Raw genomic sequence first — 22938 nt, forward strand, 5'->3', positions numbered from 1 at the left:
AGACGAGAACTGTTAACAACCCTAGTCGAACTTGAAGAGATATTAGTTACACTTCCCCTTCTGACAGGAACTCTGCCTACGTCCGCTGGCCCTCTACAGCTTGGGGCACTATCGGCTTTGGCTCATGCTTCCAAAACAGAGGTGAAACAGGTATTCTAGGTACATTTCCTGTTTTACCACTATAACAGAAACCCCTTTGCGCAAAGTTGTAGTACTTGTTTGGGCATAGCACAGAGAATCCTTTGCACCCCCTTTAGGCTGATGACTGGAAGTGGACCACGAATCAGAAGAGGGACTCTGACAAATGGATGTCATGCTGACCTCTGGAAACACTCTCATATTTCTTGGTGATGTTGCAGAGCTGCCCCTGTACCACTTAAGAAATGAGATTGCCGGTCCAGGCTCTAGCAGAGTCATCCATGTGGCAACCCTCTTCTTCCTATGTACTTAAACATTTCGCGCCCCTGTGTAGTGTGCCTCCAGTGAGGTTGATTTCTCACCACAGGCTATCCTTTGCTCTCTCTGGCCTACCCGAACCCATACAGCTAGTCATCTGGAGATGTGGGGTAGGGTTGCCACAGGTCCAAATCGTGTCTCCTCTGGGTTCCTGCTAATTAGGAAGGTGGTCTGGAGAGGTATGTGTCCTCATTTTGCCATGGGCAGAAAAAAATGTAGCTGAGCAGAGCTCCTGACTCTCTTTCTCACCATCAGAAGAGGAAATCCTTTTGTGCGTCCAGCCACGTCACTCCAGTTACCTCATTCAAAGTTCAAAAGAACAACAATTTGGTCAGAAAAAAAACCTGCCCCTAAAGAGTGACAGCAATGACAGTGAAACTCAAACGTTCAAATAAGGACACCCCCAAACCACTCCAACTTGCTTATGGGAGTGTAAGTAGTCTTGCGGGATCTGGCCACTTTTAGAAGTTTAAACTCCCCCCTCAACCGTCATGCTTGAGTTTCAGAGCCGCCTTAACATTTGACTGTTCTCGGGGAAGCTTGAGGTCCTCATCAACCTCCTCTTAAGATGGTTACTGTGATTTTCTGGTCCCTCACAAATAAATCATGCGTGTCACTGCCAGACACTCTGATTTATTGATTCCTCACAAAGAATCAGGTGTGTCACTCAGTGATTGTGATTGTCTCCCTTAACAAATAATAAAATATGGCACCCAGAAGCCAGTCACTGTGATTTTCGGTAATGGCCCAAAATGACGCCCTCATAATTACGACAGCCGAAATTTCCGACTTTTGTTCTGCTCCCTCACAAAAACAGACCGTACATTTTCAACAGAAAAGTTCACATTATACATTTCTTTACACTTCCCATCCCTCCCCTCTAAGGAATAATGGTATTCCACTGAACTCTGTTCACCTCCCACTCTGATCACTTGCTATCGTCTCTCGTTCATGCTTGTGTATCCCTGCCATCTGTTCTCTGATCATCCATTACTATGTGGCCCATAGGCGACTAAGCACAGTGACGGGGGAACCTCACACCTATGGATTTAGTAGTGGGAGAGGTTTGTGGAGACAGACAAATCTTCAGCTGTTTGCTGAAGGCTTGCTATTTGCATGTTGTCTAAAGTTCCACGGGAAGATTGTTCTGGTGTGTTAGGCAGAAGCCTATGCAGTGCCCTTAGGGTCCACTGCACAGAGTTAAGACCACAAGTGGTAATACAAGTTCACCTTTGGTACAAGCCTGTACTACACAGAAAGAGTGGTAGCAGTGACTGAGCAGCCAGACTTATCTCAAGAGCAAATGAGCAGTAGTAGAGATTACACAAAGGACTACAATTACTGTGACTCAAGCAAACACTGACTCAAGGTTTCTGCTTTACAAACTATAAGTACATTTATCTTTTAAACCATCTGTTCACAAAACACTTCACTTCTAGTAAAATAAAACCACACTTCAAATACACTACACACAACCAATTCCCCTTGTGCAGAACAATTCAAGGTAAGTACCTTAGGAGTTGACAGACCGGTGTTATGAACCAAAGACGTTACCGGGAGTACATATGCAATCACTTTTTGACAGTAATGACAGTTCGGTCTTACTAAAGATAAGCGTACCCGTGGAAAGAAATGTAACCGTAGTCAAACACACTTAGCACATGAATTAACACAAGAGAGTTGGGGATAAAAATCATAGGCAATACTTTTGTCAAGGCAGAGAGAATCAGAGGGCACTTTATAGCAAGAAGATAAAAGTCAATAGCCCTGCGCCAGTGTCAAGTAGAACAGGGTTCCTGTTGCCGAGGATCACACGTTTAGAACAGTTCACGATTCAAGATTGCCAGGAGTACTTAGATATTGTCAGAAGAGGAGGCACAAGTTATAAGAGAGAAGGAAGAAAAGGACAAGCCTTTGGTGAGGAAGAAGGGTTCACCCCAGTTCCTCGAAGTCGGACATAATAGCTTATTTGTTGAAGAATGCTGGTGCCACGGCAGTTGTTCCTGGTAGTTTCCTGCAGACTCACGGTTCCTGGAGCTTCAGTCGTGGAGACAACAAGGAGGACGTCTGGAGTGATCTGTACTACCCAGGGATGAGGCCAGCAGCAGCGACGGTGAATAAAAGGTGTGCTCCTTTAAAACAGGAGAGGCTCTTCAGATGGGTATCTGGACCACTACAGCCGTGTGCAGCAATTTTGACCCCGAAGAGGATCCTCTGGCTGTGGAAGATGAGCTGGTTGACCCCACCAGGCTCAAGGGAAGAAGACTCCAGACTGGATCTTCCCTGGTCATTGAAGGGTGGATAGCTCAGGACTGCAGCAGGGCTTCACCGGGACTCAGGGGTGCAGCAGCCGTCTTCTTCTCCACTTCTCTTCGGTTCCTTGCAGTTCCAGTGGCGACTCTGACTTCCAGCCAAAGAGTCCTGCCTTTTATGCGAAAAACCCCCATTCACACAGCCTGGCTGTCAATCACTCAGCAGGGGGTTGTCCGGTCCGGACAACCACCTCAGCCAATCAATACAAAGTGCGACTTGGGTCTCCAAGGAGACCCTGTGCAGGGGGTGACTACACCCCTCCCTCACATTCAGCCCACCTAGACACCCAGGCGCCAAAGGAGGGCTTCTTCGTATAAGCCCGCCAAAAGACGGTGAACAAAGAATGCAAACCTGGTTTGCCGCGCAAAGTAAAACACAAGAAGGACTTTAACAAAAAGAAATGGCGACTAAACCCGACCAGTGCAGAAATAAAAAGTATTTGGGCAAGGGGGTTTATGTTTGAAGCTAATACAATAGCCTGGAACAGTACCACGTTTATATAGTATAATCAGGGAAGAAAAGTTAGGGTAGATACCACTGCCACCAGCCAAGTCTAATTGTTAAAAGAGCAAAATAAAGCTCAGAGAGGCACAGACAAAAAGGGGTAGGAATTAACCCTTTCCAATACTCAATGTAAGATGGGGTGTACTGGGTCTGTAGTTTTAAAGTGACTATATAAAGTTAATGGCAACTTTACATGTTTCTGGGGGACAGTAGTCAGCCCCAGAAAAATGGAGTCAGTGGGAAGTCTAAAAGACAACCCTGTGTCACTGCACTGAAGGTGCTGTGTAACACACACAAAATGTGGGGCTCATAGAGTGGTGTGCTCCAGAGCCCAAGATCACACAAACAGTAGAAATACACATGGCAAAACACATGTAAGAGTGGGAAAAAGGCTCACACTATTACCAGGTGAAAAAAAAAACTGAAATCCAGCAAAGCTGCTGAGGGACTCACTAGGTGAGGGAAATCAGCCATAAATGAGAATTTTCCTTGACATGGTGGATGTGACTATGGGCCTCATTACGAGTTTGGAGGTAGCCATGCCGCTAAAGGACCCCGGAATGCGGTAGTAAGGGGTTAACAGCACCTGCATATGGTTAACCCCTTACTGCCGCACTCGGAATGAGGCCCTATGTCTAAGTGCCTGTTTAATTTCAGTATCGCCTGTGTGTATCCGAGCTTTGTGCCCATACCCATGGGTGCCGGCATACGTGGATTACCTGATTTAGGTGGTGTGTGTTTTCAAGGTCTGTTAACCTCTTACTTTACATGTGTGGGTTTGTGCGACAGTACTTATGTTTACCTACCTTTGTGTGTGTGCCCTTAATATGGGTTTCTGTATGTATGTGTCACCCTGTGCTTTTAAGTCGATCCATGTGTGTGTGTTTGCATGGATGCCTCAGTCTCTATATATCTGTCTACCCATAGTTGTGTGTTTGCGTTTATATGTGTACATGTTTCTCAGGTGTATACAAATGTCTGTGTGTATACATATGGGTGCAGGGGACACTGTGTGCACATAATGTGAATATTACAACTGTATGTATTTTCGTTGCATGTCAGTTGATGTCTATGTGTCACTGCATATTGTTCGTCTGTCTCGGGGTCTGCCCTTGCAATGCAGTGTGTGTGGGTGTGTGTGACAAATGTGTGTGTTTTTGTAAATGTGAATCTGTACGTTTGCATAAGTGTGACTGCATTTGAGTGTTTACTTAAGTGTGCATCTTTCCTATCCATCTCTATTTGTGTGTTTTTGCGTGCATAATATATCTGCATTCGTTTGTTTCAGGCTCTTATAGGGGTGTTTACATTGGTCTATGTGTCTTTAGTTTGTGTTTGAGTGTCTGGCTATTGCTCTGTTTTACCTGTGTGTAAATGTGTGTTTTTGTAGAGGATGTTTGAATCGTTGGGTGTGTGTGTGTGTGCGTTTGAATGTGCATTTTAAAGTTTACATTTGGTGTTTTTTGTCCGACACGTGTCTCTGAGTGTGCATTTTGTTTGTGTCTCTATTACTGTGTTTGACCCGCATATCTGCAGATATCTTTTTCTGTTGTGTTTATGTATCTGTTTCATTAGATATGTGTGCGTGGTGTTACATGTGACTATATTTACATGTGTGTAGCTCTGCACGTCACTAACGTCTATGTGTGCATTGTGCTTGTCTTAACGGATGCTTGTTTTCATTTGGTTGACTCCATGTGGGCGCCTCAGTAGACACATTCTGTGTGTGTGGCAATGCACGGACTTGTGTGTCTATACTCTAAATGTCACCGTGTATTTGTGTGACTGAGTGTCTGTACACAGCCTCCCCATTTTCAAGCACAGCTAGACAAGGGAACTTTGAGAAGCAGCCGCAGGAGGACCGCCGGGCACTAAAAATGCAAGGCAGCAGCAATTGCGTTATTCGGAACTAGGAAAATAGAAGGTAAACAAACTCTGAAAGCGTGTATAGAGCCCGACCTGGGCAGGCCGGTGCCTTCACACCGGCGGTTAGGCCAAGCCAGTCTCCAAGCATAACTAGAGAGCGAGGGGGAGAGAGAGAGGGAGAGGAGGCATCACAGGGTGCCCTCTGCTCCAACCCACCAAGGGCGCCAGGCTTACGCCCCCTTCTGCAGTGCTCGGTAATACTGGCCTGGTACCATGAGTTGGTGGCTTTAAAAGGGAGAAACGTCCTGGCATGTGCACAGTTGACGTTGCTGGGGCCTGGGATCCGCTTCTCCTGCCTAAGAGCAACGATATGGGTGGAGAAGCACGAGGCAAGCCGAAGCAAACAATCGAGAGGGCCATACATGACCTATAATGACTAGTCTGGAAAAGGCCTTCACCACCAGCTTCTGCAGCCTGATCTTTTTTTCTTAGTAGTCATTTGGCATGCAAACACCAGATTAACTAACAGTACCTCTTTAGCCGCTTCCCTTTGGCTTCCATCACTGGGACCACCACCACTGGCAGGACCTGCCTCCCTTGAGCGCCGGAGGATACCAACTGCAGGTGAAAAGAGGACTCTTGCCCCCTGGTGCTGTTACAGGCTCTAGTTGGCCACTGCCCACAGGTTCTGAGCGGCGGCTGCAGCATGACGCCGAAGGTTTTGGCCCTACTGGTGCTGAGCCTCCTGCAGCCACATTCTACTGGAGGACAGGTATGTGGAAGCTGTGGACCCGACCTGGCGAGCCGCAGGAACCTTTGATTGTTATAGATCTTTGAGGGCCCTCACTCTCATGGCATGTTCTGCTCTGCAAATCCTACCAGAATGTGTGTGGTTCCCAAATCTGGCCCATCCAGCACACCTGCTAAAACATGGCTTGCGAAGAGAGGGACTCAAGGTTTATATATTGTAGTTTTAGTGTCTGTAAATTACTCGAGGTATGATTTCTAATAGCAGTAGCCAAGTATATACATCACGTTGTATATTCCACAATAGTGTGTGAGCATAAAATGGGCACGAGGAAGACACTGCCCTTCTCTTCACCTGAGATGGTCCCACTAGAGCAGGGTTGTGGCACAAGAACAGCTTGGATGGACTTGAACTGCTCGTCTTCTGCCTGTACTGTGTGTGAATTTCCACTGCGGCTTGCCAGCTACTACTCACTGCAATCATTCTGTGTATGTGTCCATGCTCTTGTGAGCGCCTCTGCTCCCTTGCGCCTGCTGTACCTTCTGTGAGTGAAGTTTGGTTTCTTCATGCTGTACCTGTTCTGTGCATAGAAAGGAAGCATTCACTGCATGCACTACACAGGTTAGGTTAGTATAAGGGAAGCTTGCACTGATAAAGTGCATGCTGGGTGTGTACGGTGTGTCTGCAATTTTAATGCCCATGGGGAGCCTCGGTCTTCGTTGATCAATAATATAACATCCTTCACTCCTTCAAGTGAAATCGATTTCTAAATAGCCTTCCCTTCTCTATTGCTAGTGTGTTGCTGGCATCCATCTGTCTATATAAAGCCAAGCATGTCTGTGGAGATTGGTAGTAAGCACACACCTTTAGATCAACATGGCAGCACTGTTGAACGTAGAAATAGACACAGCGAGTGACAACTAGATGTGTATTTTCTTGTCTGAGATCCATGTCAGTGGAGAAGCCAGAACCAAATATTTACCCATTATCGAAAGGGCCAGAAACATAGATTTTGGACAATAGAACAGAACAATTGATTTCTCCAGGAAGGTTGGAATTCTCCAGATTTAAAGAAGCAGTTTTGTATTTAAATTGATAAACTGGGGAACAGCAAATATCTGTCCCAGTTTATGTGTGCGTAGGTATGGTTGTAGGATTTATCAAGCACACAATTAGCTGGAAAACAACAGAGCACCGTAAAAACAAAAAAGGGACGCCCCCAAGAGGTTACAAGTAGGTGTGCTGGGGGAGCAGAGGGGCTGGGATGGGAAAGAGGAGCAGGGGGTGGGGAGGATTCCAGAGGGTGAGAAACATTGCAGCTTCTATATCTAAGTTTGGCAGTGGAGCTTTGGGATGCTAAAACTAGCATCGGTACCATGATAAGAGGCTTCTGTAATCATGATCTTAATTCAATCCGACTAGTGCTTCCCTGACAAGAGCATTTGTTCATCACTGTTCTCATGACGACATAAACACATTAGTGCCCAAGTGAATCTACACTTGGGAATATTTTCTTTTTCACTGTTAGTGGGTGTTGAAGCACTGTTTTGCTTCTTTTGCTGGATGCTCCTTTGTGTGTGAACTGGACTTTTCTTTCCTTCTGTTTAACTTTTGAAAATGTCCATTTGTGAGCAGATGTAACATTCTTTGTGGAGTTGATGTCACTTCCATCCAGACTTGCCAGACGTCCTGGCATCAACATTGTACCTGTCCCAGCGGTAGTTTTCAGGTCTCCAACACTGAGCAGTGATCGGTGCAATGCTCTGGCAGGATCACCACCACTGCCAGTTGCCCTGGGCCCCCCTTATTGGTGCAAATATGCAAATCATTATTGGTATCACCCAAACTGGGCAGTGGATCCGGAACTGCTAGATCACATCCCTTCTGTACATGAACAACCTCAGATGCAATCTCATCTTTTCTTGATTTGGTGTTGTCAGGAAACTACATCCCTGTCAAGTTTAAATAGCGGCACTTGTTCTTTTTGATCAGATTGTGCACTTTGAGGGGATGTTTTGTGACCGATAGTATCTGTATCAAACCTAATTTGATGACATTGAGCATCAGTACTTTCCAAAACCACACGCTGCACAAGGTGCTTATTTGGTGCATGCATTGTCAGTATCTTTGTGCTGCAGATAATTTGTGGGTGAGAGTTTGTCCGCATGTATGTTGGCGGGTATGTGTCTGGTGGGGGTATGCCCATTACAAAGTCAATAAAAGGCATGGTGACCTTTGTAATGGGACTGTTGGGAGGGATCAGTTATTTAAGTAAAGCCATCATGGGGTTGCTGGCAGGCTCAGTGACTCTGAGGCATCAATGCCTGCTTGCTTTGCATCTGCTGATGAAGTTTTAAGTCCTCTGAAAGGGTTCCATCAGAGGTTTGACAGGTGGATTCTGGTAGTTGATCAACACAGTGAAGGTCTTCCTGAATTTTCTAGACAATCCGGGGGTTAAGTCATTACTTTATGTATGCGTGCCCAAAGTACACATGCTATTCTAAAGGAATGGACAGTCCTACCTGGGTACTGGAGTTGAAACAACTAGCCTTAATCGGGTGTCCTGGTCCATGACTTACTCTCTGGAGGAACCCAAGGAGCCTCAGATTATGGTTCTTCTACCTCTAAATTGTGGGATTCGATGGGATTTTCTGGGCCCTACTTGACGGTTTCCTAGTCTATAAGGTAGCGTGGCCTTAGGTGCCAACTGTCATGTTGTGGTGAGGTGTATGTGGTAGGATCCCTTTTTGATGTCAGTGTGACCTGTAGGGAGATACGGGGTTATTTCAGTGGTGAGGACCTCCTAGGTGTTCTTTCTGTGGTAAAGTTGATTGTTTTTTAATTTTCCCATCCTCATGTTGCAAGAGTCATCAACAGTGAAGTTTTCGAGTTTGTAAATTAGAATAGTGTTCTTAAATTTCTTCATTGCCTATTCGAACAAGAGTGCCTGGGTATATATTGGCAAATGTATTGAGCAGGTTGTTTCTGGATTTCATACAAAGCATTTTTAGATAGGCATCTATTTGCCCTCTCTTTCCATCTCTACTTTTCAACGTTCCCATGTCCCTCGCGTATTTATTGAATTCCCTTGTATTCACTGCTTTCTTAATCCGTGCTTTCTTACGTCCCATATCGATCTCCTTTCAGTCACTGCATTCCCTTACTTCAGATCTCTATAACCTTCTACAGCTCCAATTGTTATTTGCTGTGGCTGGAAACCAAGTTTTCATTGACCCTGCCTCCTTAGCTACTCTGTGTCTTCTTCCCCTCTTCATATATGTGTCCCTCTCTCCTTAAGTTCTTGCTGGTTGGTGCCTCCTTACATCTCTTAGACGTGTACCACCATCTCACTGAGAGATAGCTGTGTGCTCTCCTCGGGTTCCCTTTCTCTTCTTCTTACCTCCATCACTGAGTTCCCTGTTAATCTACCAGTCTATCAGTCTAACCCTTTATCTATACATCTGTCCATTTATTGCAAATGTCCCTCCACCTCACTTTAAGTCCACCATTTAATTATTTGGTGCAACATTTAGGCCCTAAGTGCTTGCGCAAGAACCCCTATAACACCACAGGAGTTCATCACTATTTTGGGAAAGAAAGCCATTGCCAGTGCACAATGTTGTTCTCCTAATGGCGACAAAATACTACAAATCGCCCCTCACGCTTCCATACTGTGCAAGTAGACCACACGTTTTTCTGCCCACATATCATCACAGCCATGAACGCCATCTAGGGCGGGTAGGTGTGATTCCCGTTCCATTACCCACTGTGTTTGCTACTCCTGGCAGAGAGGGGACATTGGCCTCTGTCGTGATTGCCCCTAATGAAGGATTTTGACTGTGTTGCAATCATCAGGAGCCCAAGGCCAGTCTGACTTTCACCAAGTCCCACAAGAGCAGTCTGTCCTGAAAAACCTGTGGCTGTAAGTCCTCCAGTGGCAGGGGCCACCCGAGCCCTAGAAGAGGTGAGATGGGAGAAGAGGACTATATACCAGTTGGCTAGGTTACCCTCGCTCAAATGTTCCCCCATAGTCACCAACCTAGGTATAGGCCAGGACTCTCTGAGTGGCAAGCCTATGGTCCCAGCCTCCTGGGCTACGTTGCCCTTGGACAGGGACTCTACCCTTTGCCAAGTGATGTTCCTCTCAAAACTGTCCCTCAGGAGTATCAAAGAACTCTCTCAGTGCGCTATGCCAGTATGTGCTGGCATTGGCCCAAGACAAGACCCTTGTGGGTCCAGTTGAGCTACACAGCCCCTGGAAAGGGGAACGGCTCCTTGGCCTGGGTGAGGCCACTGACCTAAGAGGTGTGTTACCTGTGAAGGAGCCTCTCTTGAAATAGCTGTCTCAGGATTTTTCAAAGTTTCGCGAACTTAAGTGAATGCATTCTGCATGAAAGTCAGGCCCTCTAACGAGCATGACATTCATAAATTGCTCTATATTTTAAAAAGTGGTGTGAGTAGTTTCTACCAAGGTGAACAAGCTAACAGGGTGCATATCTCAATCACTGGCATCCATATTTAGAGATTGGTGTATACTTCTGGTGTACACCATTTGTTTGACAACAATTAACTAGCTAACAAGGAATGTACAGAAGAGAACATGTACGCATGCCATGCTGAAAGAATCATCTATGTGCTAACCTTTAAAATGTCTACTGGTCTTAGGAAAGTGCATTAATGGCACAATGTTGTCACTTTATTAATTCACTATATTATGTCACTTGCCACCCCTCATGCTAGTAGCAACAAATCAGGGAAAGGATATTGATTAAAATGGCTGATATGCCCAAAATTGTATTTCAATTTTGAACATGCCAACACGTGGTAAACTACATTGGCACGTCATTTTGTCAGCATATCTGGTGGCAGTGTCCTAGCAGTCTCAATTAGGGGCAACGCGCATATCTTGATAGAGCATTGGAATGTGAAGTTGCGACCCTTCACATTCACGCCAGGTACTGTGATGCCATTGAGAATATATTCCCTCTAATAATGCGTACGAGATCTTTGTTTTTAGGAGTTTAACAAGTATTTATTAGTGTTGTCGAAACGTGTTTCGAACTCCAGAGGTCATTTTCAAGGCTAATTATTGACAATGATTGCAATCAATATTGAATCTATCGCCCGATAGTGTGCTAGCCCATAAGAATTGGCAATTTCAAATGTGATACATACATTACAATTGGAACGGTTGTATTGGTAGCAGTAAGTGACTTGTGTGAGCCAGTTACATGTGTAGTGTGACAAGGTGATCAGACATAAAAACAGTCACGTAAGACAGGGCATACAAAGATAGAGAAGGGTAGGGAAGCAAGAGAGAGGAGAAGAAATGTTAATTGTGTTAGATTGGAAACCCCCTGGGACTGGGGCACAAATATGGTCTGAGTTGGAAAGAAGGTATGTACTTACCAAGGAAAGTCATATACAGACTATTAAATAAGTCTTGCGGTGTGCTTAAATATGCTTCCTCCCTGAACAGCCTATCGTCACCAGAGACGTCACCATCACTAATCAAGAACCTGGTCTGGCATACCCACCCCTCAGAGCGGGCCCACACACTCTTGCACTTACCTCATCATGAAACCGGCCCACTCTGCACCACAGATCACATCCACCTCCCCACCTGCGGGCACACCACAACCTGCACTGGCCAACATGCAACCCCACTCCTATTGTACTTATTGCATTTTCCCTTCGCAGGCTCTACAACTATTCAGAACAGTGTTTACCACATGACTAACTAATGGGGCACCTCCCCAGTACACCACAAGACTTATTTACTAGTCTGTATACAACTTCCTTTGGTAAGTACACCTTCTTTCCAAAATAGACCATCCGTGTGCCCCATCCCAGGTTTTTTTTAATCTAACACAATTTACTTGTCTTCTCGTCTTTCCCGCTTCCCTCCCCTTTTCTCTCTTCGTATGCCCTGTCTTACGTGACTGTTTTTATGTTTGATAACCTTGTCACAATACACATGTAACTGGCTCACACAACTCACTTAACACTACCAATACAACCGTTCCAATTGTAATGTATGTATCACATTTGAGATTGCCAATTCTTATGGGCCACCACACTAAAAGGTGATACATTCAATTTTGATTGCAATCATTGTCAATAATTAGCCTTGAAAATGACCCCTGAAGGTCGAAACACGTGTCGGCAACACTAAAAGATTACGTGGTATACTCCTAAAAACCAAGATCTCTTACGCATTATTAGAGGGAATATACTCTCAATTGCATCACAGTACCTGGCGCGAATGTGAAGGGTCTCGACTCCCCATTCCAATTTTCAGCCAAGGACAGTGGGGCACTATCCTAAGTAGACCCATCTACACGCAGCAGGGTACACAACAAAGTCGTAATCAAGCGCAGCAGTCCCGTATTTCTAGTGCTCCCACCAATTCCTACATCTTGATAGAGCAGCTTGACTCCAAAGGATTTTGCTGTAAGATGTGCAGAACCGAAGTTACAGCCAATTTTGCATTTATCTTTTCATGTGCATTTGGGACAGCTTGGGGACATTTTTCATGGCAACTCCCTTTAAGAGAGCTTAGGCCATAGGGATATGTACTTATTGATACACAGTTGCCTACTGGCACCTCCATCACTATGCTTATGACATGATAGAGTTGGATATAGTATGTCATTAATTAATAAAGTCAGCCAAGACAATAAATTAGCCTGTCAGCAAGGGGATTTACCTGTAATCCCTTAGGCCCCTGTTAGCTTACATTAGCAGTAATTACTGGGAAATAATTCTCCCTTTTGAGCAGATGGCATGTAGCTTCAGTCTCACACAGGAAACCTTTTGTTGTGCTTCACACGTCAATAGATGGGGAGGTTGGTTGTTAAAGGTTCAACTGCAACATAAATAGACTGGTTTAGCTTGCTCTGCAGGGGCTGACCTTGCAATGGAAGGTAATTAGTGACTGGAACCCTTTATTCTTCACGAGGCAGGACATCAGTGTAGTCAATGCAGCTAAGGAGCAGTGGCCAAGGAAAAATCTGTTCCTCTATTTTGGAAATATTCTTGCCGACCTTGCCCTGTCCTAACGTAACCTCCCATGGACTGAGACATTCTGGGTTTTTGTGAACTTTCTTTAAACATTTTCCTTATTAGATTCTAGACCTTGAAAATGCTCCAACCACAGGCTAGGATTTTACTATAAAATGGAGTAAGTCAGCCACTGCTCTATTGATTCTAGATGAAGCTGTGGACAGTTTAAAGTACTCTCCCATGGGACCGGGATCTTCTCCTCAACATACTTTAGGTTACAGGAGAGACCATTGAAAAACTCTGAAGCTTATCTTTATAAAATACTCTTGGAACAGGACACCCAACTACCCTCAGGTGGGTAGTGCTCCTGTAGTTAACATTGTATACATGCCAGGTATGGTAAGTACAAAGGAGAGCTCTAGTTTATTAGGGATCCTGTAGTGTACCCCAGCAACCTTTCAGGTCCAAGGGCATTGTCCCTAACGTTGTTGCTCAGCCTTTCATCTTCAGCTTTAAAGAGAGATTTGGGACGACAAACTGCATCTGTACCCCTGATGGAGCTGTCCAGTGCTTCTCACACCTGAATCCCTTCCAGGTACGCCAGGTCCCTATGTCGCCTCATCAACCCTGCCCAATAAGCCAGTCGAGACATGTTTGAGGTTGTTCTGCCAATCAAGCCTTTCTGAGCTCCTCACTACATCAACATACCTAGACAGAAGCTTCTGCTTCACTTCCATAGAGAAGTGTCAAGAAGACTGCATGCTGATGTCAAGTCCACTAGGAGGCTAAGGCAGTGAGCATATTGGACTAGATGCCGTTTCCTTGGCACTCCGATCACCTAGCCTTTCTTTGTCCGTAAAGACTGGTTATGTCATTGTTCACTATTTTACATACAAATATTTTAAACCATCTTTAAGTAATCATTTTCTTTCCTGTGTTTCCCTCGTTCCTTCAGCTAATTGTCTAATTTGATATCCCACTTGCAGTGCAATTTCCAGTTTAACTGCATTACTACCATATGCATTCAGCGTGCATTATTATGTGTGTTGCCCTTACAGGGGTCATCTTTTCTAAAACCGGTGTTTCAGCTAGAGTTTACAGAGAGCCATCAAGAAGTATGGGGTGGGTCGTTACGCCTTTAACCAGTTGATGTGATAGACTTGGACGGTTCTCCAGCAGTTGTCCTGTTGTACTCAGTAGCTGTGATCGCAACTGTGCAGTTAACTTGTTTTTGGATAATTGGTACCAAAATAAGGACCTGGTCACCCTACTTGATCTTTCCCAGTTGGGTCTTGCAGTTGTAGAGCCTCTTCTGCTTCTCTTAGCTATCTTGCCTTCTGTTGGGAGAATCATCTGATAATCCTGAGTTATACTTGGATTGCCTGAACAAACTCACTGGTCCCCATATCCATACTATGGCCTTCTTCTTAACATCCCCAGAATGTCAAAGACATCATGGGGTGCTCGGACATAGACTATTTGGAATGGAGAGTAGCTGTGGAGCCTTGGGGGTGCTTCATGTGGCCAACAAAGCCCAAAGCAGAGGTTCATCACCTTTCCTAACTTCTTCTGCTACCATTTTGAAGAGGAGATTCTTTAAGGACTAATTAAAGCACTCCATCAGTCCATCGGACTGGGGGTAGTCAATAGAAGCACAGAAGATTTCAATTTTCAATAGGTATTTTAATTCTGTCATATCCTGGGACATGAAGGGAGTTCCTTGCTCTGTGTGTAGTGACCTCGTTTTGGAACCACAACCGGAGAAGTATGGTATTTTGGATATTTTCTGTGCGTTGTTAGTCTTCACAGTGAAGGATTTTGAGTACCGAGTGGCAGGATCTACAAAAGCTAGGATGTAATGATACCCCTGCATAAGAGGGATTCAAGGCACCCATGACACCCATGAATACCAGGAAAAGTTCCCTTTGATGATGGGCAAAGTTTGGAGTGGGTCTCTCGCAACATAGTTCCGGGAACTCTGCAGGCAAATGAAAAAATACAGACAATGGGCCTCATTACGACCCAGGCGGTAAGTTACCGCCTGGGTCGTACCTTTACCACCATGGCGTAAACTACGTTTACGCCATGGTGGTTGGCGGACTTACTGCCCCATTCCGAGGTGAGTGGGGCGGTAAGTCCCCATTAACCCATTTACCCTTCCCCATTCCCATTTTTGCCCCATAGGGCATAATGGGAGTGGGGAAGGCGTTAATTACGCCACCGTAAATTACGGTGGCGTAATTAACAACAAGGTCCCTTAGCGCCATGGATTTTAACACCTGCTAAAAGCAGGTGTTAAAACCTCCATGGCGCTAAGGGACCTCGGAATCAGGCGGTAAGGGTCGGCGCTGTTTACGCCGCCGTAAACCCCTTACCGCCTGGGTCCTAATCCCAATATTTCTGAATCTGCTGATGGACCTGTGGCCAGACTAATCAGCTGGGGACGACCTAACAGCTGCTATCGAGTCGACTATATGTCTTTACATTTCTCGTAAGTCAGTATAGCAAGTGCCCCTCTTTTGCACCAAGTAAGGTCCTGCCATGTTCCTACCCTGTTCTGCAGAAATGACTGCATCTAAGGCAGACCTGAGGGAAAGGTTGTCATGTTGGGAATGATCAAACAAACTCTTCCCTAGATCTAGATGGGCCCTGCTTGAGGGACTCAGAATGAGAGATAGGGAGCGATTTTGCTTCCTGGTCCTCTTCCTAGTCGTCCTCCGATCTCCTGGAAAGTACAGGGGGCTTAACACCAAACCACCCCTCTTTGGCTGTATAACTCCAGGCTCTCTTCAGCATAAGAAGGGGTTTACTGTTTGGGCAATTAAGTCCCCTTCCTGTTCCCAGAATTTCTCGATCACTTAATTAAGATTAAAGAGTAGGACCTTGACCACTCCCCTGTAGTCTGGATCAATAACTCCAGCTCCCATATTTATGCCATGCGTAATAGGGAGGCGGACTTGTGTGCCAAATGCCCATAGGTTCCCAGTAGTTGTGGAATCTTTAATAACATGGAGATAAGGCACATAGCTTCGGGACTACAAGGTGTCTATACTCTAATTTTCATCCGGGGGAGCCTGGAGCGTCCCAAATAGGTAGTTGGGTCATGGCCATAGTGTGGGTCAGTCTAAGCTTGGGAATGGGTCGGTGCAGCCCTCTTCTGGCACCACCTATCAGGAGGCTTACATAGGATGCATAGAAGACTATTCACAGGAAAGATGGTGCACATACCATTATTGATAGAAGTGAGTCAACAAAACAGAATAAACAAATCAATACCCAAGTCCTTCACACTGGGTGTGATATTGTCTCACCTACCTGGTGGCGCTGTGGTTTTCTCAGGTGTTCCCGAACCCTTTCTCCCAGCCTCATACGTTAATGATGAAGAGTCTCTCTATCAGTTCTACAAGCTCTCGAATCAAATGTTGATACAGCTTCAGCATCTCAGTCTGGGCTTTGTGTGATTCTCTTCTGTTGTCTCCATTTGGTGCTTATACCTCCTTCCTTTGACTGGTTCTTCCCTCGGGTGACCTGGCCTCCTTCTATCTTGCTGTTTGTCTTAACTACCGTTTTGCCCTCCTTTTTCCTCATCTGTTGTACTTCGACCTCCTTCACTGATGGCACCACCACCTCCCCCAGTGATGTTTTTATTACCTCCTCCGTTGATGTTTCTACTACCTCCTCTACTGATGTTTCTACAACCACTGCTATTCTCTTCTCCCCCTCTGACTTGCAGCACCTCTTAATCACTCAACCTGTCACCTTCCAATTCTGGTTTAATGCTCACCACACCCTTTTCCAACAAGTCACCCAGCCTTCCTTGAGCTGGGTGTTTAAATATGGTGTTTGATTATCCCCATGGGGTATCTACTATTAAGGGTGGGCACCTGTGATTGGTAACTAGGTATGGGATCTGAGTGGCTGTCCTTCCTAGGGACGCCTATGGTTGCATTGGGTTGGCCCATGTCTATATTTGGCCTGTCTGCCATTTTGAATCCTACAATTTCTCCTGAACCTTTGCAGGTGCTGCTTCTGCTGCTCTGAGCTTTATGGTATTCTCAGTGTGTGCTTTGCTGACTAGGAGCGCACTGGGTAAACTTTGGGAAGACTTTTTGTTATTCGGTGTGCTGGAAATTAGTAATAGTGTTTCCCAAGCGAACATGTTCCTCACATAAGACAAATGTTGTTGAAACTGTTCTTCCTGTGATGGATAGTGAGTGTCCAGGAAGTCTCGAACTCACAACAACGTACCTTCAGTTATGCAGTTCACTGCAGTACCGCAAACTATCAGGGGATAATTCCTTGATGTGCTGAAGAAACTGGAACAGAATCTAAGCATTCGCTGTTATTGACATGTCTATGGAAATGTCCTCCCACAAAGGGAAAGCTTTGTTTATCAAGGTTATGAATTTGGGTCTCCACAGAAAGTTCTTTGGGCTCCTTTTAGTGCAGATTGTGCACTAAGATTATTCTACAGCGTCTCCCGCAGGGTTTTGATGACATATAGGGTTGATGGAACTAGGTTGCTCTACTGAATCAGGGTTTTGGAGAAGGCCTGGCCTTCCAAACCTGGCTTGCGGTAGGGCAATGTTATTGTCCCCTGCAGAACCTCGCTAGATCACCCTCAGCCCAACATTTACTGACTCGGAGCGGAAGCCATCCGCCTGAGTGACACCTCTCCTTGTGCCCAGAGTGAGGCACAGGAAATTTCATCACAGGTGATACACTATTCACTTTCTATATCTTTTAGCTTTATATTTTTGTCTTTTGTATTATATTTGTGACTAATATAGCGCTTGACGCCTACGCTGAACAGAACATACTAGCAATACAAACAAATGTAAAATCACAGGCTATAAAAAATGTACATTTACTTTTAGGACTGAAGAAGATCGTTCTTAAGAGAAGCATGAAATAGAGAATAAGACGTGATAGAATGAATAGACAGAGGGGGAGAATTGCAGTGATTTGGAGCAAGTAAAGAAAAAAATCGAGATTTAGCGCAAGGGGGTGAGGAACCCCCTTGCGCTAATAGAAATTGACCCTGAGAACGTAAAACATGAGAGGGGACATTAAAAAATAAGCGAAGAAAGATATTCAGGTGCAAGACCATGAGGAGATTTAAAAACAAGACAAAGAAAATTAAGTTTAAGACGGGAATGAAAGGATAACCAACCTAAAGAGGATAGTGACAAAGACATGAAGTTGTGAGGGGACAATACATATAAAAGACCAATGGAAGCATTAAAAACTAACTTTAAAGGGGTCAAACGAGGAACAGGGAGGCCAAAGAGCAACATACAACAATAAAACACATACAAAAAAATTAGTGAAGAAATCAGAAGTTTAGTAGCATAAAAACGTAAGAAAAGGACAAGCTTTACAAATGTTAAAGGTTCCATGTGATAATATCCCCCAAAATATGTTTCAATACAAGAATGGCGCCGTTTTTTTGCAGCAATATTACCCCATGGAACCTGCAGAGAGACAATCCTGCAACCCCTGCTCCCATTTACCCCATATATTATCCTCTGAAATAATGTCACCTATGCTGTTTCCCGGCGACTATATGTATGCTGACATTATTTATCAAGATAATATTACATGATACCATAATAAAGAGGTCAAAACGACAAGAGCATGAGCTATGAGAATCGACAATCGAGATATCATGAGAAAAAGACTAATCAGAATCAAGATACAGACCCAGATCATGAGCAGAAGCAGAAATAGAAAGAAGTGAAGGAGGAAAATAAACAAAGGAGGAGGAATAGTGTTTGTAGGGAAAACAAGAAAATTATCAGACATCCAAGTTTTGATAGCTGTGAGACAGGAAACAAGTTTATTGTGAATAATAGGGATAAAAAGAATAAAAGGGCAAAAAGAGTTGGGTATCATCTGCATAGAAGTGATGGGAAATACCAAAGTACGAGATGACAGCCGCTAGAGGAGAAGTACCTCCTCACACCTTAAGATGTACAATTCAGTCATTTTAATTCAATAGACATCTATAAAACTATATGTGTTTTTAAGTGCCTGCCGATCATCTTGGCGCAACTTCACAGGGCTGAATGTATATAGGTTTTTTGAATATTGCTTAATGTCACCTTTTGGCTATTTCAAAGAACTATGAGGTGGGAAGAAGGTCGGTGGAATGGAAGAAAGGGCGGGAAATTTGAAGGGAAATCGGTAGGACATGGAAAAAGAAAATGGTGTAACAATGAGTTAAAATGTAGCGAGCATACGGTAGTAGGGAACAGGACAGAGAGATAGCCAGCCATCAGTTTTATCCCTCTTCCTCGTCAATGTCTGCAGAAGGGCACACCCTCGTCTCTGGCTCTGTCCAGACTAGGAATGAGTACATTTGCCTTGAGATCACAGAGTTGATGTTGGCCAGAGTGGAGGCAAAGTGGGGTCACTGCAACGGTATGACCCTTCATTTCAATGGTTCTATGTGATTTTGTAGAGTTTTTTTTCATCATAGTAGATTTCATCGATTTTTTTTTTACCAGTTGATTTTGCTGTGAATATATGCGAGGGGGATCCCCCCGCAGCCACCGCCCCCCACATAGTCCCTTACATTATTAGCCCAAACTCACCTCCCACATATATTTTTCGCACTACCCATTCAAAAAAACTCGATGAAATGTGCTGTGACTAAATCTGCTGCGGCAATACCTCCCATACCCCATTTCCACAGGTAGAAGGGGAACACGAGCGGATGCGGACATCCAGGCAGGACATACACCTTCCCCAGGATGCTAAGGGACAAGCCATGACACTATTCTAAGTCATAGTGGGAAAGCCGAGGAGGAAACAGAGTCTATGACCCGATCCTAAGCTGTCTAGTTTGTTACAGCATAGATGCTAAATTGACTGGCGTTTGTACCCGCGAGCTTGGCAGTCACCTTTGAATCATATGAGTGGCGCATGTGAGCTACAAGAAGCAGGTCTCCGTCTGTTTAGATCCAGGGTTAGGCCGTGGCGGCACAAGAGAGGGAGTGGGGCGGCAAAGAGAGACCACTGCTGAGTCTGCAATTGATAGGCAGGACAGAACAGTATGTTATGTTTTCTCACCTGGGCATTTGCGAGGCACTATAGCAAATGAGGCTGCGAAGAGGGGTCCAAGCAGAATGTTAGTTGAATTGTGTACAATTTAATGCAAATTGCTGGATCTGCCTTTGACTATGTAAACATCCCCCAGTATAAAGCAGAAGAGATCAGTACCAGTGATAGCAGGAAAGTATTATGCGCTGAGCCAAATGAGGCTATTCTAAGGGGAGCCAGAGGCAACTTGATTGATGTGTGCTCTGGGATCCCATGCAATTAGTGGCTATTGCATATACTGCTCTTTATCATATCAATATATTGGACATAGGGTGCAGGATAATAGTAATAGTGACGACTGTGTGCTATGCCAAATGGTCAATATAGCAGTAACGTAATGGCACTTCCAGTCAGTCTTCCCCTGAGTCAATACTGAGATATAGGCATTAAATAGGATTGTGATTATTTGGAGAGAGATGTGGAGTGACTGGGTTAACAGACAACACATCACAAGAGCACGGTCATGCATCCCGTCACATCAGAACCAACCAGCAAGCACCTTCATCCTTGCTGTGGCGCCATTGGTGCCCTGCTGCCTACGTTTGCGTTGAAACTGTTCACCCATGTGATTCCCTCACTGCCAATCTCCTCCTACGACGTTGTAAAGTGCTCAGTTGCTTCCCGAAGCTAGGGGTCCATGCTCAATAATCACAATAATAATAATAATTTTAATAATAATCCATCCCCCTAAAAATCTGCATGATCGGATATATTGTTATGGTATGCTGTACATTGAAATGTTGACTTTTGTAGGTGCATTTCAGACTGAGCAATTGGAGGGGAACTACCTTCAAGGTCCAAACCGATCATAAGCCCCTGAAGTGGCTTATGCAGATGAAGGGTGAAAACCCGAAACTGCTCAGGTGGTCCATTAGCCTACAAGGGCTAGACTTCACCATAGAGCATAGACCAGGGAAGAGTCACAATAATGCAGATGGCCTTTCCAGAAGGTATGTTGACCGTCTGGATGAGGGTGTCTATCTCGTGGGAGATTAGGTACCCTAACCTCAGTCTGGGGGGGCGACTGTGATGCTGGAAATGCATCGGAGGGACAGGGCCTCCGTATCCTTGGCCTTTATTGCTTTTTATCGTGTGTTCTGTTGTGTTTTCTGAGCAGGAGTTCATGTGGGACTCCTGGCGGTGCAGCTCTCTCCTTTGGTTTTGGTGAACAGACCCATGGGATACCCTTATGGCACCCATGGGTAGGGGTGCAACCCTGTGCCCCTAGTGTATGTTTTTGGGCACATGTGTGTGACCCACAGAGCAGGGTACGGGCTGGTGGCAGCTCCGTGCTGAATTGACTGGTGCCCTGAGCATCCTCCATTTTGGGATGCCCAGGCCCTGTCATTGGAATCGATAGATTCCTGATGGAGACAAAATGGCCCCCATGGCCTCTTGCCTTCCTTCGCCTGTTACCTTGATCTTCCCGAAGTCCCAGGAAGCCCTGACTCTGTCCCTTCCCCCTGACTGGCTGTTGGGTGGAAGTTCCATATATGGTAGTGTGGGGAAGTGCCGACCAGACTGGCTGGAGCCTTCCCAACGACCGTATGTTGTGGGTACGCCTGTGGGTGGGACCTGGGTGAATGGAGTGTGTGACGAATACGCATTCTATGTTGTGGGTCTCTAGTATCTGGTGTTTGACACAATGACTGAGACAGCCCTGCCCGAAACCGGTATGAATGCAGTGTGGAGTGTTGAATGGGTCAGTACTTTTTCCAATACACATAACTTGTTGTGAGTGTCTGGAAAGAAGTGAATGGCCTTAATGCACCGTGTACCTGATTGGCTGCCTGCCTGCCTGAATGCCCTTAGTCATGATTGGATGCTTGAGTATGACCCAGCGGAATGAATGGGAGATCAACAGTATATCTGGGGACCTCTCACTGCTAGGAATCATGTTCAGAAGCTGAAGTCCACTACAACGAGTAACTGGAGTAACTGAAGCTTGACCTTGAAGCCCTGCTGGACGAGAAGAATTGCTGTTGCTCTCCTTCACAATCTGAAAGCTGCTGTGCGTCCAAGGACTGACCCAGAGAGGACCTAGTAAGGCGCCCTCTTCCCGAGCTACGGGGGACCATCGTACACCAGCTGATCTTTGCATAAGCTCCTTGGTAGACAGACCTTCTACAGGCTGCCAACCCGATACGGGGACTGCTGCAGAACTCCAAGGAGAAGCGCCCAGACTGTTGTCCGCCACTGTCGACGACCGCCATCGCCGACTGGAGCCGCCGTGCTCCCGTTGCCTAAGAACTTCATTGATCCAAGGACGCTCTCGTCCGCATCGTCGCCGCTGTATCCTGCTGGAGAAGGCCTGATCGTCAACGCGCCAAGGAACATCCGCCGGTGGCTTTCCCAGCACCCAAAGACCACAGAGACGCAGACGACTCAACACCTTTACTGGGCCACAGTTCTTCAAACTCTTTGCAGTCCAGAACTATCGACACCGCGGTGCCCCGCACGCCTCTTCCTTGCAGGACGTTTATGCTTCCCCGTCAACGAGCACCACCAGGAACGACGCGGCCACTTCACTGTCGTAGCTCAACCTGTTCTCCGTCAGACGTTCGACGTCCCGTGACTCCTGCCTTAAAGGGAGGGCACTCAAGAAGGGCTGTTGATTCCCAGACGAGGAACGCTACAATGCCAGGTACTTTGGGGTTGCAGAACTATTGGGAAGTCTAGGGTGAACAATATATGGACTGGGCTTGTGATACATCTTTGCTTTACAGGTTGCCCAGGTGGAGGGATCTCCACACAGAGCTGTGTTTTACAGTAATGACCAGTATTCTGCCAATTGTTCAACCATCTTGCTTTCCTTCCTCTCTCTCCTGCTGGTTTCCTCTTTATTGATCTGTGTGACTTTTTGACCGTATAGTTGATGCACTTTAATGAGATCTAATAATCGCTGTGGTACCACTTTAGAACTGTATATATTTACCATTGTT

The 22938-nt window shown here is 45.5% G+C and overlaps 1 protein-coding gene across 3 annotated transcripts in view; it reads left to right on the forward strand.

Annotated features, from left to right (window-relative positions):
• Nucleotides 1–5304: 5304 nt before the first annotated feature.
• LOC138583121 (fibulin-7-like) overlaps nt 5305–22938 on the forward strand; it is a 94837-nt gene continuing 77203 nt past the window's right edge. The window contains exon 1 of one of the 3 annotated variants that reach the window (XM_069655093.1): nt 5305–5911. In XM_069655093.1, the coding sequence (XP_069511194.1) occupies nt 5846–5911 (66 nt within the window). In that variant the 5' untranslated portion in view covers nt 5305–5845. The remainder of the gene's footprint in view (nt 5912–22938) is intronic. The other 2 variants (XM_069655084.1, XM_069655101.1) reach the window with 2 other exon arrangements.

Source organism: Ambystoma mexicanum, chromosome 1p (genome assembly GCF_040938575.1).
Source record: "Ambystoma mexicanum isolate Mex_15411 chromosome 1p, UKY_AmexF1_1, whole genome shotgun sequence".
Classification (NCBI taxonomy): domain Eukaryota; kingdom Metazoa; phylum Chordata; class Amphibia; order Caudata; family Ambystomatidae; genus Ambystoma; species Ambystoma mexicanum.